The sequence below is a fragment of the Triticum aestivum genome, chromosome 2A, assembly GCF_018294505.1.
Source record: "Triticum aestivum cultivar Chinese Spring chromosome 2A, IWGSC CS RefSeq v2.1, whole genome shotgun sequence".
Classification (NCBI taxonomy): Eukaryota; Viridiplantae; Streptophyta; class Magnoliopsida; order Poales; family Poaceae; genus Triticum; species Triticum aestivum.
Genome location: NC_057797.1, coordinates 21121359 through 21137115, shown reverse-complemented (window position 1 = coordinate 21137115; position 15757 = coordinate 21121359). Strand labels below are relative to the sequence as shown.

Here is a 15757-nt window from a genome sequence, read left to right as displayed (position 1 = left end):
TTTCAAATGCACGTTAAACATTTTTTAGTGGCAATAAACATTTTTTGCACACAATGAATATTTTTGTATACACCAGGAATATTTTAATATACATGGTTAAAAAAGTCAAATACACAATTAACTCTTTTATTTATGTTTTCTCATGTCTACTTTTTTTAATGTACATTGTACATTTTTGGTAAACATTAGGAATATTTTTTATACACAGTTAAAAATATACATGATCAAAAAAATTCGTATATATTGCATATTTATTTGTACTCTTTCGTACTTATGGATTTTTTTTTAAAAACTTCGATCTATTCATCTTCAACATGGCAGTACAACATTGCATTTTTTTTCTGTTTTGGTTTTCTTTGTTTTTCGGATTTTTGGTTGTTTTCCTCTTTTTCATCATTTTCTCTGTTTTCAATTGTTTTGCATCGGTTTTCTTCTGTTCTTTCTTGGTTTTCAATGGTATACTTTGTTTCTTACTAGCGTACATTGTTTCCACTCGTTTACATTGGTTTTCTTTGATTTTGATTTTGATTTTTTTCTTTGTTTTACTTTGATTTTCTTTGTTTCTTTCTTAGTTTTATTCATTTTTATGATTTTTCATTTTTTTCTTTTTTGGGTTTTCAGTGGGTTTCTTTTATTTTTCGACACATATCTACCTTTTTCAGCATATAATATAATTTTTGGGGGTACAGGTGAAACATTTTTGAAGTACAAGATGTACATTTTTCTTAAGTACATGTTTTGAACACTTTTTGTAATACATGGTCCACATTTTTCAAATGCACGTTAAACATTTTTTAGTGGCATAAACGTTTTTTGCACACGACGAATATTTTTGTATACACCAGGAATATTTTAATATACATGGTTAAAAAATAAAATACACAATTAACTCTTTTATTTATGTTTTCTCATGTCTTCTTTTTTTAATGTACATTGTATATTTTTTGTATACATTAGGAATATTTTTTGACACATTTAAAGAATATACATGATCAAAAAATGCGCACATATTGCATATTTCTTTGTACTCTTTCGTACTAATGGATTTTTTTTGAAAAACTTTGATCTATTCATCTTCAACATGGCAGTAGAACAAACACCAGAAATAATGAAATTTACATCCAGATACATAGAGCACCTAGCGATGACTACAAGCACTGAAGCGAGCCTAAGGCACGCCGTTATCATCACCCCTCCATCGCCGGAGTCTGGCAAAACTTGTTGTAGTAGATAGTCGAGGAGTTGTCGTGCTAAGCCCCCATAGGACAAGCGCATCAGAACAGTAACCGTCGCCTATAAAGAGACATGTAGATCGAACGATCCAACTTGAAGACATATGAACGTAGGCGAACGAATACAGAATCCGGGTTGATCCAGCAAAGACAACCACTGATCAAATCCCGCAAGATCCGCCGAAGACACACCTCCACGCCCCTCCGATGATGTTAGACGCACCACCGGGACTAGGCTAGGCGTGGAGAACTTTATTTCATCTTGGCCTCCATCTTGCCTTCTGAATAGGACACAAACCCTAACAAAACTCGAAGAAACATCTAAAAAATGGAAACAAGAAACTTGAAAAAAATGAGTTTTTTTTTAGCTAAAAAATACGAGGTTGTGGCCTCCCGCGGGCTGGGCTGACACAGGCGACGCTCTGCTCAGCTCATCGCTAGGCCGGGCCGGGTCAGAGAAAACGAAAGAGAATGGCTGCGCGCGTGCGGCCCATCCGGAGGTGATTAAGAAAGTAAACCCTCCTCGGTGGCTCGTCTCCCTCCTCTTATCCGCTGCGGCTGGCTGCGCCTGCGGCCCCGAGGCCTGCGCTTTATATCTCCTCTCCTCTCCTCCTCTCCTTCGGCCTCGCCGCCAATGCCACTGCCACTTGTTGACTGATTCACCCCCACGCCATTTCGCACACCAGAGAGGAGCCTTCTTCCTGGTAGAGGACCAGAGTTCCATGGAGGAGGGGATGCGGGTGGCGGTGGTGGGCGCCGGCGTGAGCGGCCTGGCGGCGGCGCACGAGCTGGCCAGGGCCGGCGGGGCGGCGCGCGTGACGGTGTACGAGGCGGAGGAGAGCCTCGGCGGCCACGCCCGGACCGCCGACGTCGACGGCGTCCACCTCGACCTCGGCTTCATGGTCTTCAACCGGGTACGTACGCATGTACTCCTACCTACGGCTCCAATACGTATACACGGCCGTGATGCGCGTACGGATACGGATTCTCGAGAACATGATTTGGCGAATAGGATTCTTGTTGAGAAGAAAGAATAACTATTCTTTTCATACCATTCGGAGGAAAGAAATGGCGCTATCCTAGAATTTCTTTTAAAAAGATCGTCATTTGGAATTGGAATGGACTATTTCCATTTCGTACAGATTTTAGAGGACCTCGTGTTTCCATCTCGTTATATTTATCTACAGTCCTCGTGTTTTCATCTCTTTATGGTGGCCTTCGGTTCATGTAGGTATCTAGGTGACAAAACCGCCTTAATATATAGTATAGCCCTCAACGAAATATGAATCCTTTTTCTTCGGTAAGGCAATAAATGATTACCGAATAAAATCTTTCTTCTTTGGAAAGCCAGTAGGTGATCACCGAACATAATTATTTTTTTTGATGCACAATTACTACTTAGTCAAGTTATCCTATAGATGGATATGTATTGTTCACTATTTTGAATTAGCTCGAACATGCTACTAGTGGCATTCTTTATCCTATCCCAGAACCATGTTGGCGTTTCCCCTTTAACAATTAAAAAACCCGGTAGTCACGTCGGCACTAATCAATCACGTGATTTCTTACCCAAAGTGCTTAACCAATCGCATCGGCCTGTCCATCGGGGGACTCATATGAGGCAGTGGGTAGGTAAACCATCGGTGTGTGGTGAGCGGGCGACGTGGACGCCGCCATCGCCTTACGATGGCATGGTCGCCCGGCCCAGACAAAAACCGGACGAGGGATGGACGAGGAGGAGGACGACACGGACACATGTACCAACAGTGCTCCACTTTCACCTTTTCTGTGCTACGTCTGACGAGATCTCGCTGGATGCCTCGTGGGCGCAGAGCACAAAAACTGACAAGCCCACCATTTTTGATTAGTTTACTGCCAAAGCTACGTGCAATTGGGCATCTCAGTCTGGCTCGTATTGGTGCTACTGTTCTGCGCTTGGGCATCCGTCTGCGTCGTCGCGCTTTAACAACTGTGCCACATTAGTGGGAACTAATGAGCAGTGGCGGTACTAAATGTCACCAACGAAAAGGCACATGTGTTGCTGTCTCTCCTCCTCCTCCTCCTTCTCCCTCTTTAACAGCGAAACACGAATCCAGTTACTCCCTTCGATCCATATTAATTGTCGCACTCCATAGAGCATCGTCTCTAGTTGGCATGAGGTTAATTTTTCTAAACTTTGTACCAGGTATTGGATACTTGTTTATTTCCTTATGAAGGTGTTAAATATTTATTACCTTATGTGGAGGGCAAACGAAGTTACACCGATTTTAGGCTCTAATCGACGGGCTTATTTTTGAATCTAGGCCTTGCAACACTCAAATTTGTTAACTGTAGGTCTAGACTTCTGAGGTTGTAGTCAAGTTTTTTTAAGAATTAAAATTACAGTGGTCATAAGCCGGAAATCTTTTAAATCTCTGGCCACACCCAAACGTAAACACGAAGGTGTCGGCTATGGCATTGTCGAATCTCGCCAGCAGTGACAACATCTACGACTTGCACCTTCGCTCGCTCTTCATCGCCTCCCAGGACTTGATCAAGCGCCTGGCCCTAACTTCTGAAACACCTGCCTCAGCGGAACAAACTTGTTAAAACCGAAATGTTTGTTACCAGCCAGAAAGTTGTAGATGTAGAGTAGAAAATGCCCGCGGACACGATCTACATAGCAAATCATTGCCCCGAAGAAGAAAATGTTGAAGAAGGCCTGAGTCTCCTTAAGTTATCCTGTAATATCATATCAGCGTTTATCACTTACTCAACAGTGGTTCTTAATCAAAGCGCTTAACAATCAATCAATTGCAACGATGTATCTGCCATTCGTGGAAGAACTCCAAGGTAGGTAGGCAAACGATGGAGATGGTCAGTGGGTGGTAAGCGGGCGACGTGGAGGCCGCGATGGCCTTACAATGGTAATCTCGTGCGGTCGATATATAACAGAAAGGGGTGAGGACGGCGGGGGCGGCGACGACGATGACACAGACACATCCGCCAACAGTTCTACTTTCATCCTCGGGCCAATTTGCTTGGTGCCTCCACTTTTTCTGCAGCTGGTCAATCCAACTGGCATGAACGTTTCAGTTTGGGCATCTGTCTACATCTTTCCTTAATAACCGTACCACATTGGTGGAAACTAATGAACAGTGGTACTAAATTTCACCCGAAAGAGACACATGTGTGGCCTTGATGTGTCGCTGCCCCTTCTTCTCCCTATCTCTGTAACAAAAAATAAACACATGTTCAGTTTTTCAGATCCGGAGAAGAACATCAATACCTCCAACTAATTTTTTTCGTGTAGTATTTACATAGGCTCGCTCGTAGTCCAAAACCTCCAACTAAGACACACATTTTTTGAAATGGATGGTATTATCCGAAAGATGCGGTCGAACTTAACCTTATAATATTTAGAGGAAATATTATCATTAGATTTTTCATGTAAATATTTTCGAAATATAATAACCTTAAAAATATTTTACTACTAATATATTGACACGGAGAGTAAATTTGCAAAGTCGACATAATCCAAAATAAATTTTGTTTCGTCAAAGTTGAAAAATATGAGTGTCGATATCCAAAACGTCTACAGACATAGGGGGTGAGCTTTCTTTAATGCGGATTGAGGAGCTCTTCGCCCCCGATTTTCATCGAAGAAAACCAATAACATAACTATATTACGCAGTGAGTATCTTTTGTTATGCTTAACCGAACTACAATTGTAGTACGCCTAGGGATGCAAAGCGGCGCCCGGATCCGTCCCGCTTCGTATACAAAATGAGTAAAATTAGTTGTAGCTTTTGTTTGATAGAATTAGTTTATTGTGTACTAGCTGATTGATTTTGTGGGACTATGCGGGATGCCCGCCTGCATCCCTAAGTATGCGTCCTCCTCCTCCTCGCCTCATCACGGTATCTCCTACTCCCCTGCACGTGCTACACACGGCGCCAATACATTACGCACCGCCATGATACGGCTACTAATATTATCACAAACATATCCTTACTCAACTGATTACTTCATTTAGGATATTTCCTCTTCTGCACTTGCCCATCATTTGTAACTTTCTCCCATGCCCATGTGCGATGGCTTTCATTATTCTGCCCAAGAAGAACCACTTGTTCATTGGGTTCCTTAGCCAAACCTTGAATCGGGATGAGGACGGCGGCGACGACAGGGGCACATGTCCCAACAGTTCCACTTCCATCTTTTTTATGCTTGTCTCTCACAAGTGTTTTTGGTCCAGCCTGGCTGGCTGGCTGGCACAAGCTAACAAAGCTCATTTTCTGCAACTAGTCAATCTATTTTTGCACATGCCAAATGCTCTACTGTCAAACAAGCATATTAGTCTACTGTCAAGGTCTCATTTTGGTACTGTTCTGCTTGGGCGTCTGTCTACATCTCTCCTTGGCTAATTACTGTACCAGTCTGGTGGAAACTGATGCACAATTGTGGTACTAAATATCACCCGAGAGAGACACTTGTGTAGCTGTCATGCCACACTATAGGCTGTTCCCGTTGGTTGGTTGGCTTGAGGTTTTCTTCGCTGTCTTTCCTTTGTCCCTGTCTCCCTAGTGCAAGCCTGGTCCAACTTTACTGCATCTGATTGGACGAGAATGGTCACCCTATCTGTTTGTGAGTTTATTTGTCTAGATGCATGGTCACACCCAGCCGTTGAAATTCTGAGCCTTTTACCCATTTGGCATGCTTTTCACTCCCATATACTCCCTCCATTCCCAAATATAAATCTTTAAGAGATTCCACTACAAACAATCTACACTCTAAAATATGTCTATATAAATCCGTATGAGAAAATGTCGACGTTTGCTGGCTTATTTGGCGATACCATATTCTATCATGAAAGACAAAAAATCTTGCTACATTCAAATGTAATTCCGCAAGAAACTATTCATAGTCAATAATTGCAATTTGTACCTGAGCGAATACTAATACGGTAAGTTGCCAAACTTGACTAGTACTATCTCTAATCCAAATAGTCAAAATAGATGTCGCCTCAGAAAACATGTAGTCTCTGACGTTGAATTTTGATGTGTGGGTATTGACTTATTGTGGTTGGTCAAAGGGATAGTTATATGTGTATATAATTAGGTTTTAGAAAAATATCTTATAATTATATATTTAGAATTTTAAACTAGCATATTCATATAAAAGACAATGATCAAAGTCGTGTTTCAAAGGCCATATTCATGTCTGATAGGTCGGTCATGTATTCTGGAACAGAGGATGTAATATATGAAAACAGACATCTAGATTCGCAACTTAATTACTATGCAGAATGAACTTGTAACCACCCCCATTGCTGCCGTGGTGTTGAAGTTACTAAACCGAGTGAAATGGCAGCCAAATGATCGAAAATACTCCTGAACTATCCATTTATTGAAACTAAGAAAAACTTAAAATCTGTTAGCTACTGAATTTACACCTGACCATGCATTCTGCACTAAAATGGCAGGTGACGTACCCAAACATGCTGGAATGGTTCGAAGAGCTCGGGGTGGAGATGGAGATATCAGACATGTCACTCTCCGTTAGCACGCAGCTCTCCGGTGGCGGCAGGTGCGAGTGGGGCAGCCGGAACGGCCTCTCGGGGCTCCTGGTGCAGAAGAGCAATGCCCTCCGGCCCGCCTTCTGGCACATGATCCGCGAGATACTCAAGTTCAAGGAGGATGCCCTCAAGTACCTTGAGGACCATGAGAGCAACCCTGACCTGGACCGGCACGAGACTCTGGGGCAGTTCATCCAGGCACATGGATACTCCCAGCTCTTCCAGGAGGCTTACCTGATCCCAATCTGTGCGAGCATATGGTCATGCCCGTCGCAGGGGGTGCTTGGTTTCTCCGCTTTCTTCGTCCTCTCCTTCTGCCGCAACCATCACCTCCTTCAGATCTTCGGTCGGCCCCAATGGCTCACCGTCAAAGGTCGTTCGCATACATATGTAAACAAGGTACTCGAATTCCTACAAATGTATTGCACACTGTAGCTGTCACCTGCAAAAATACAGTGTCTGAACATGTGCATCTACAAAATAGGTAAGGGAAGAACTGGAAAGCATGGGTTGTCAGATTAAGACCAGCTGCCAAGTCAAATCTGTTTCAAGCTTTGAAGGAGGTACTTGATCCATTCAAATTTTTTTAACCTGAATCCCTATTCTTTTCCTGCAAATGATGTCATTGCTCATTGATTTCCGGCTGCAGGATACAAAGTCTTGGAGGTCGGTGGCTCGGAGGAGGTGTACGACAAGATCATATTTGGTGCTCATGCACCTGATGTTCTGAGAATGCTAGGGGATGAAGCAACACACGAGGAGTTGAGAATTCTGGGTGCTTTCCAATATGTCCACAGGTAAGTAATCTGTGTCTGCTATGAAATTTGATTTATTGTAACTGCCTGGCCTGCTGTTCTGCTCATCTCTGAACTTCTCTGAACTATTAACATTGCAGTGACATATACCTCCATCGCGACGACACTTTGATGCCACAGAACCCGTCGGCGTGGAGTGCCTGGAACTTCTTGGGGACAACGAGCAGCGGCGTCTCTGTTACCTACTGGCTAAATCTCCTCCAGGTAAAGCTCACTGTCTCGGCGATGCATGGACTTACTTTGATTAACACTGTTATCCACACTGAGTTCATTCTCATATTTATCACATTTTTGCTCGGAAAATTCAGAACATCGAATCTACCGGCAGGCCTTTCCTGGTGACACTTAACCCACCTCATGTCCCAGATCATGTCCTGCTCAAATGGAACACCGGCCATCCTGTTCCATCCGTCGCTGCTGCAAAGGCTTCTCTGGAGCTTCAGCAGATTCAAGGAAACAGGGGAATATGGTTCTGTGGGGCATATCAAGGTAACTTGATCTCTTCCTTTTAGCAAATGTCTTGTTTATTACTACGTGTATTTCGGTTAGGTAACTCTTTTGATTACACAGGTTATGGCTTTCATGAAGACGGTCTTAAGGTACTCACTCTGTGGCTGCACAATTACCATCTTCAGTGAAATATATGTTCTGCATGTGGTATTTATGTATTTGAATTTTTGCAGGCTGGGAAGTCTGCAGCTCAAGGTTTGCTTGGGCAGAAGAGCAGCCTTCTTCTGAACCCAAAACAGATGGTGCCGTCATGGACGGAAACTGGGGCTCGCCTTCTCGTAACAAGGTTTCTCAACCAATATGTAACCATCGGTAACATGACGTGAGTCCTTTGTTGAAACTCCAGCTATAATCCCAGATTTTGTATGGTATAAACTCTAACTTGGTTATTTTTGCCTGTCCCAAGTATTCTTGAAGAAGGTGGCACTATGTTCAGTTTTGGTGAAGTCGACAAAAAATGTCTTGTCAAAAGTGTCTTGCGAGTTCATGACCCTCTCTTCTACTGGAAGGTTCGGCTACTGTCTCTTCTCATTTTCTCTTCAGTGTTTGGTGGTTAATTTCCTGAGATTATCTCCTGTGTGAAAACAAAACGCTGTTTCAGGTCGCAACCGAAGCGGATCTTGGCATGGCAGATGCATATATTAATGGTTATTTTTCTTTTGTTGATAAAAGAGAAGGGCTCCTGAATCTTTTCCTGGTAAACTAAATCATTATACTAGAATAATCTGGCATACCATATATATGCATCTTAATAAACCATTTTTGCCTACAGATTCTCATTGCTAACAGGGATGCTCAGAAGAGTAGTAACAGTGTTGCCAGTAAAAGGTACTAAATTTAGGAGCTTCAAACAAACTCTCCAAAACATCTAGTATGTTCTCACTGGTATCTTAACTAAGCCATTTCATATAGTATGTTATTTATGGTTAATTGACAGGGGTTGGTGGACACCCATGCTTTTAACAGCTGGGATCGCATCAGCAAAATATTTCCTGCGCCACATCTCAAGGAAGAATACTGTCACACAAACTCGCCGAAACATCTCTCAGCATTATGATCTGGTCATTCCTAATGCACCTTCCTCGTGCTGCCCTCATCTCTGTCTGAATGTTCTAACTGACAAATCACAAATTCTGAAATGTGCATGCAGAGTAATGATTTCTTCTCGATTTTCCTGGATCCATCGATGACTTACTCTTGTGCAGTATTCAAGGTTTGTCAATCATGTGATCAGTACTAGTGTTAACTGCCTAACTGTGCATCCAGAGTGCGAATTAACTGGTGTGAAATCATCATAGGTGGAAGATGAAAGCTTAGAAGTAGCCCAGCAACGCAAAGTTAACCTCCTAATCAAGAAGGTAATAGTACTGATATAATTATTAAAACTTGATGAATACATGCATACATGATCTGATGAATATGTAATAATGGTAGGCTAAAGTGGAGCGGAATCATCATGTTCTTGAAATCGGTAGCGGTTGGGGCAGCTTGGCGATGGAAGTGGTCAGGCAAACGGGATGCAAATACACAGGGATTACACTCTCTGAGGAGCAACTTAAGTATGCTCAAATCAAAGTAAAGGAAGCTGGTTTGGAGGTAAATTATGATTTTATACTACCTTCAGAGTTCAGACACAAGTCTCACTTAAGATGTCCTTGGAGAACTTATTCCAATTTAACAAGTGCTCCTCTCTGTTATCTATTTACAACAACATTGATATGCTTTGTTTTGTCAGGATCGCATAACTTTCCTGCTGTGTGACTACCGTCAAATACCAAGTCGGTGTAAGTACGACAGGATCATATCATGGTACGTAATAATACTGCTGTTTTGAATATGAATATATTTAATCGAAGGAAATATTTACCTCTTGTTGATACACGCAGCGAGATGATTGAAGGGGTTGGTCATGAATTCATGGACGATTTCTTTGGCTGTTGCGAGTCTCTATTGGCTCCAGATGGCCTATTTGTCCTCCAGGTTTCTACCAATCGACGCGTATACCACATCGGTTCTGTTCATCCTTTGAGAGGAATCATTGATCGTGAACTATAACTGAATCCAAATATCTGTTTTTCTATGTATGTATGCAGTTCATATCGATTCCAGAAGAACGGTATGAGGAATACAGGAGAAGTTCAGACTTCATAAAGGAATACATCTTTCCAGGGGGTTGCCTTCCTTCCTTGGCCCGGATCACGTCTGCCATGTCCGCCGCGTCCAGGCTCTGGTATGGTGTTTGCATATATGCACCTTTCTCTGCGATGAACTTATTGACAAACTGAATTCTCTGAACTACGTAGCATGTTTGTTGTTACTGAACTTTGGAGACGATAGTGATGGACGCTGTTGTCTGAATTCTGAATGCAGCATCGAGCAGGTTGAGAACATCGGGTACCATTACTACCCGACGCTGATACGCTGGAGGGATAACTTCATGGCCAACAAAGAGTAAGCATCCATGCATCCCATCCATGTTGAAATGTGAATAAATCCATAAAGCTTATAACACTAAGTGTATATTGCGTTTCTTGATTGCAGTGCGATTTTGGCTCTTGGCTTTGACGAGAAGTTTATCCGTGTATGGGAGTACTATTTCATATACTGCGCTGCCGGTTTCAAGTCACGTACGCTTGGAACTTACCAGGTAACAATGTTCTTAGCCATGGAGTAGAATGTGTTTTGCATGAATTCGACAATATTTGGTCAATCTTTTCACAAAATCCACCAAGTAACTTTTGAAACTAGTAAATACCCAGTTAATACTTGCTAATGCATGTGCTTATGACTGTTTAATACTTGCAGATTGTGTTTTCTCGACCTGGCAACGACAAGCTGGCCTACGCCGACAACCCCTACGCAAGTCTTCCGGCAGCCTAGCCAGCTCACTGAACAAATGCACAACCATTCAAACTCATACCTATACATAGTAGGTTGCATTTAATTATCCACAAATTAAGGTTGAGAAATTGTAATTTCCATAGGAGTGTGTGAAGTGTCGATCATAGTGCTACCACAGGGTGATTCATTGATTGGTTCAAGTATAAGGCGTGGTTCACCATGGGTCATGGGTGAACATATATACCATGAGACATTTGTCCGCCTGCTGGCCCAAGGTCGTGGTTTTCTTCCCCCTCTCAGCATTTTCCTTCCAAGCCATAGCCATCTCCTTATCAGCCGTCACTCATCACCCCCGTCCGGCGTGGCTTTTGTCTCTGAGGAAAATCTGACGATGTTCGCATGATTTTTATACTTGGGAGAAAATTTGAGCCTTCAGTATAACAAGAACGCCAAGCTACCTAGCCGAACTAGGGCCAGCAAGGTTAGGGTTCTCGGCGTACATGCACGACGGCTCGTTCTGGTGGTGGTGCTGGTTGTTCGGTGGTCAAGGGACATCAATATAATTTCTATTATGTTTAGCGTCCTTTGTACTGCCGGTGAACTTTTATAATATAGTCCACACTCCAGACAACTTTTCAACCACTTTCAACGAGCACAAATATGTTTTTTCAATATCTTTTTGACATCATATCTGCTTAGAGATTAATAAATGAAATCCATCGTTTGAAAAATTTTAAATAGGTTTTATGAAACAACAAAGGTCATTTTTTTCGAAATATTGAAATGGAGTTTTGACATAACTGAAACAAGCCTTTTGAAATAATACTTGAAATCAGTTTGGAATAATTTAAATAGGTTTCCTGAAATAACCAAAATCGTTTTTTGACATAAATGGAACTGGTCTTTTGAAATAATAATTGAAACCAGCTTTTTGGAAAAACTTGAAACCGAATTCATGAACTGAGTAAAAATAGTTTTATAAAATGAGTGAAATACGAATTTTGAAATAGTTAAATCTTTTTTATGATTTTACATATGTGTAGCAATTAAAATAATTTTATCTTTGAATTAGACTAAATTAACTGATGTAGATATATAAGATGTTTAAAATTATATGATGTTTTGGCTATTTTAATATAGACTACATACAGACTGAAATGAGTGAACAGACACAATAGATCATGTCAATATACATCTGATTCACAAAAAAGTTAGAACGTTTTATAATTGTGAATGGAGGGAGTAGCTAAATAATAAAAAATGTTACATCTACTAGATAATTTAGCTCAATTTACAAAAACAAGAAACACCGCTTGCACGGGATGACTCTGTACTAGAACAGAATGTTTTTCTTTAGCTTGGAACAGAACGTTGGGGCTGTGGTTGTGAGGCTTCGGTCCTTGAAATATGGACGCTACAAAAACTGAGCGTGATGGACCGTAGTACAAGTATCTAAGATAATTAAAAGGACTCTATCAAAAAAAAAGATAATTAAAAGGACTGCCCTAAAAATAATAATTAAAAAGACAGCACAACGTTAGCCTTTACACAAAGTAACATGAGGCAAGAAGGAAAACTACGATTAAGATCGAAAAAACCTCTAACCTTGATATCAATGTCCGTCATCTACCTTTGGCCCCACCATAGCAGCCACCAAAAGAAAAATGACGATCACCTCCTCGCCCAAGCTCCACGTGGTTTACCGGAAAAGAGTTTCCCCCCGCTTTGTATTCCAAAGTAAGGAACACCATACATATAACATTGTTGGGGCGAGCAGCACATCAAACCCAAAAGAAAAAGAAGAAACAAATGCCAACAACGACAGCTCGACAAAGCATGGATGAACCGCCACCGCTGCGCCCTCCGGAGACAAACCACCACCGCCCGAGGCTCCGATCTGCCGCGTACCAAGCGGCACCTTCAAGAAGGAATGCGACGCCGACGCTGCTGCTGCCCGGACGAGTCCTAGGGTTTCCCCCGGTACGCGAAGGGAAGTGGAGGATGGCTACCACCGACACCCTCAAAGAAGGAACGGTGGCACCCGTCGGTGTCACCACATCTGAGCCGGCCGAACCGACAAGGATTTCTCCCGCACTCCAACCCCACCACCCAACCGGAGCCGACCAGCCAAACCACCGCCCAACACCATGCGCCATCACGGTTGCGCCGCCACCCAAGCTGTCTCACTACGAGCACCAACACGAGGCCAAGAAGACCGGAGAGAAGAGCTAAGCGACGGGAGCAGCAACACCAAGGATGAGCGGGAGGGAAACACCTCCTCCGCCGTCGTGCGAGAGACCCGCGCCTCCGGCACAGTCGCGATTGCCGTCCGGACACGACACCGGGGCAAACCAGGCCACCCCTGGCCCGACTAGGCTCGCAACTAGCGCGCTAAGCCCCGCAGGCCAGGCTGCAGCAGTCTGGCGCCGGCGCCGCCAGCACCCCGCCGCTCAACGATGTCCCCCCCGCCTCCCGGAAGTCTCGCCACGAATCAGCCCCGCCACCGGCCCGCCCAGGCCCAGATGGGGCTCGTAGGGCCCAGATCTGGGCCGAGCGACGCCGCCAGGACCCGCCGCTGCACCACCCGCCGCCAACGATGGCGCCGCCGTCCAGTCGCCCGCCCGCGCCGCGCCAGGGACGAACCCCGCCGCCACCCGGTCCGTCGCCGCCTAGGAGCACCCCCCGGTGCTGCTCCGCCCCGTGCCGGAGAGACACCGGGAGGGGAAGGTCAGGGGCCGCCGCCACCAGCGACCCCGGAGCCAGGGCGGCCGCGGGCGCCAACGACGGCGGCAGGAGGAAGGGGAGAGGTGGGGACTGGAGGAGGGAGGCGGCGATGCGCGTCCGGTCGCCCACAGGGGCGACGCGGTCGCGAGAGCTCGAGGGGGTTTCTCGTATCCGTATTCAACTGGTGTACCCTCCACGTGGTTTCATAGCTAATATGCAGATTTACGGATCTCTAAGGTGACTCACCAAAGACGAAATCAATATCATTAAACGAATCATACTGGGACAACACCCCGGACATACCATCAAACTCCAGATGTGTGGCATCCCCGCACGACTCAGACGCCAGAGTAGGAAATCACACCTGCCATCCACAAATCACCAACCTAGCACACGATCCACCATCTTACAGATGCCACCGATGCATTTCACAATCTGCATCTGCTCCCGGACTACCTCCCAAACTCTGTGTCGGCGCTGAAGCAAATGCCGTTGCAACAACAGAGCCCGAGGACACAGGTCCACCATGAAAATACCACCGCCACCACATCATCCTTGGTTGAATAGACTGGTTTCCAAATTCATACCTAATCATAGGACGGATCGCCTCGGCAGGGAGGACCTAAGAATTTTTACTCAGCGCTACCATCTCCCCGCCGAAGACAAGACGATGAGCGACCTAAAACACTAGATTACCAAGGGCCTAAAACAATTTACAAGGCGCCTGGCCCTGAAAATAGAACAGTTGCAAAAGCTAAGATTGGTGTACAGTATATGTATCAGGATAGACCAGCCATGCAGAACCTAGCTGGCAGCACTCTATTGGGCCACCCAACCCAAGACAGCCATCGGATAGATGTGTGTGTGCGCGCGCGGAGGGCCAGATCTCATGGACAGCAGAAAGACAATGAGACAACAGAAAGACAGAACCATCACGACCGCACAGCGCTTCCTACACACCAACTCAGCTGACTTAACCCCAACTCCAATGGGGCGACCCATTTCGTCCGCCTGCGTTTGTTTGGTCCGGCACGGATAAAAGTTGAGGGCTAACGCGTCGACCCAAACCCAAATCTCATCCGCTTGGCGTCCCCGCCGATCCATTTCCGGCCCAAAATTGCGTCTGAAATGCGTCGGCGTGTGATGACCATCGACAGCGGGCCCACTAGTCAACCAGTGGAAGCGTTCCTTTTTAAGCAGGCGTGCGGCGGGGCCGGCCTCATCCACTTCCGTCCACATCTGGCCTCCCACCACTCCCTTTACTTCCTCGCCGGCAACAGCAAACCCTAGCAAGCGATGGGCCTTTTCGGCAGCAGCAGCGGCAAGGGCAAGGGCACCCCCGGTGCCTCGTCCTCGAAGTGCACGCTTGGACGGCCACGTGGCTGTCTCTTTTATACGTATCCGTACGTACCGGCCACCGAGTCAAACCGGGCTGTACATGGTATTGATGCACACCATCTTGCAAAGCCTGCATGCAAAATAAAACGGAGAGAAAGAAATGGGAGGAGTTCGCACATCGGCCTGCCGGTATTCGGGTACACGTACGATCCGGCTGAGACGTCTATACACACCATGAACTGCACCAGTAAGGCTGCATGCGTTAGTACGTGGGCAAGTTTCCCATGCGGACGTACAAGTTAGATACATACGTGAGTGCATGGATGGATACGAACGAAACAAGTTCATGCAAAAAAGAAAACTAATACTTCTTCTGTTTCTTTTTAGTCCGCATATAAGATTTGATCAAAATCAAATTTTATTAACTTTGACTAAGTTTATAGAAAAATATATCAAGATTCACAATATGAAATCAATGTTGTTACATGTAGCATGAAATTAATTTTCATACCATACAACTCTAGTATTGTAGATGTTGGTAATTTTTTTAAAAAAGTTGGTCAAACTTTACAAAGTTTGACTTTGACCAAATCTTATATGCAGACTAAAAAAAACGGAGGGAGTATGTGCAGGTATATAAAGACACTTAGCAAGGACATACCTCTCACGTATGTGTAAACATGCATGGCTTTTCTTCCCTCCCTTTATTTGTTTATACCATGCACAGATATTAACTTGTATCA

The 15757-nt window shown here is 44.4% G+C and overlaps 1 protein-coding gene across 1 annotated transcript; it reads left to right on the top strand.

Moving 5' to 3' along the window:
* Positions 1-1933: 1933 nt before the first annotated feature.
* Positions 1934-11251, top strand: LOC123187115 (uncharacterized; the record flags this gene model as incomplete). Its single annotated transcript, XM_044598896.1, is given in 21 exon segments — positions 1934-2146; positions 6694-7185; positions 7271-7349; positions 7436-7583; positions 7682-7805; positions 7910-8090; positions 8172-8200; positions 8285-8433; positions 8518-8620; positions 8713-8808; positions 8884-8939; positions 9049-9172; positions 9262-9324; positions 9410-9469; positions 9546-9707; positions 9847-9920; positions 9998-10091; positions 10205-10341; positions 10482-10562; positions 10653-10758; positions 10917-11251. Coding segments are annotated over 21 exon segments (2625 nt in total). The 3' UTR covers positions 10992-11251.
* Between the last annotated feature and the right edge of the window lie 4506 nt (positions 11252-15757).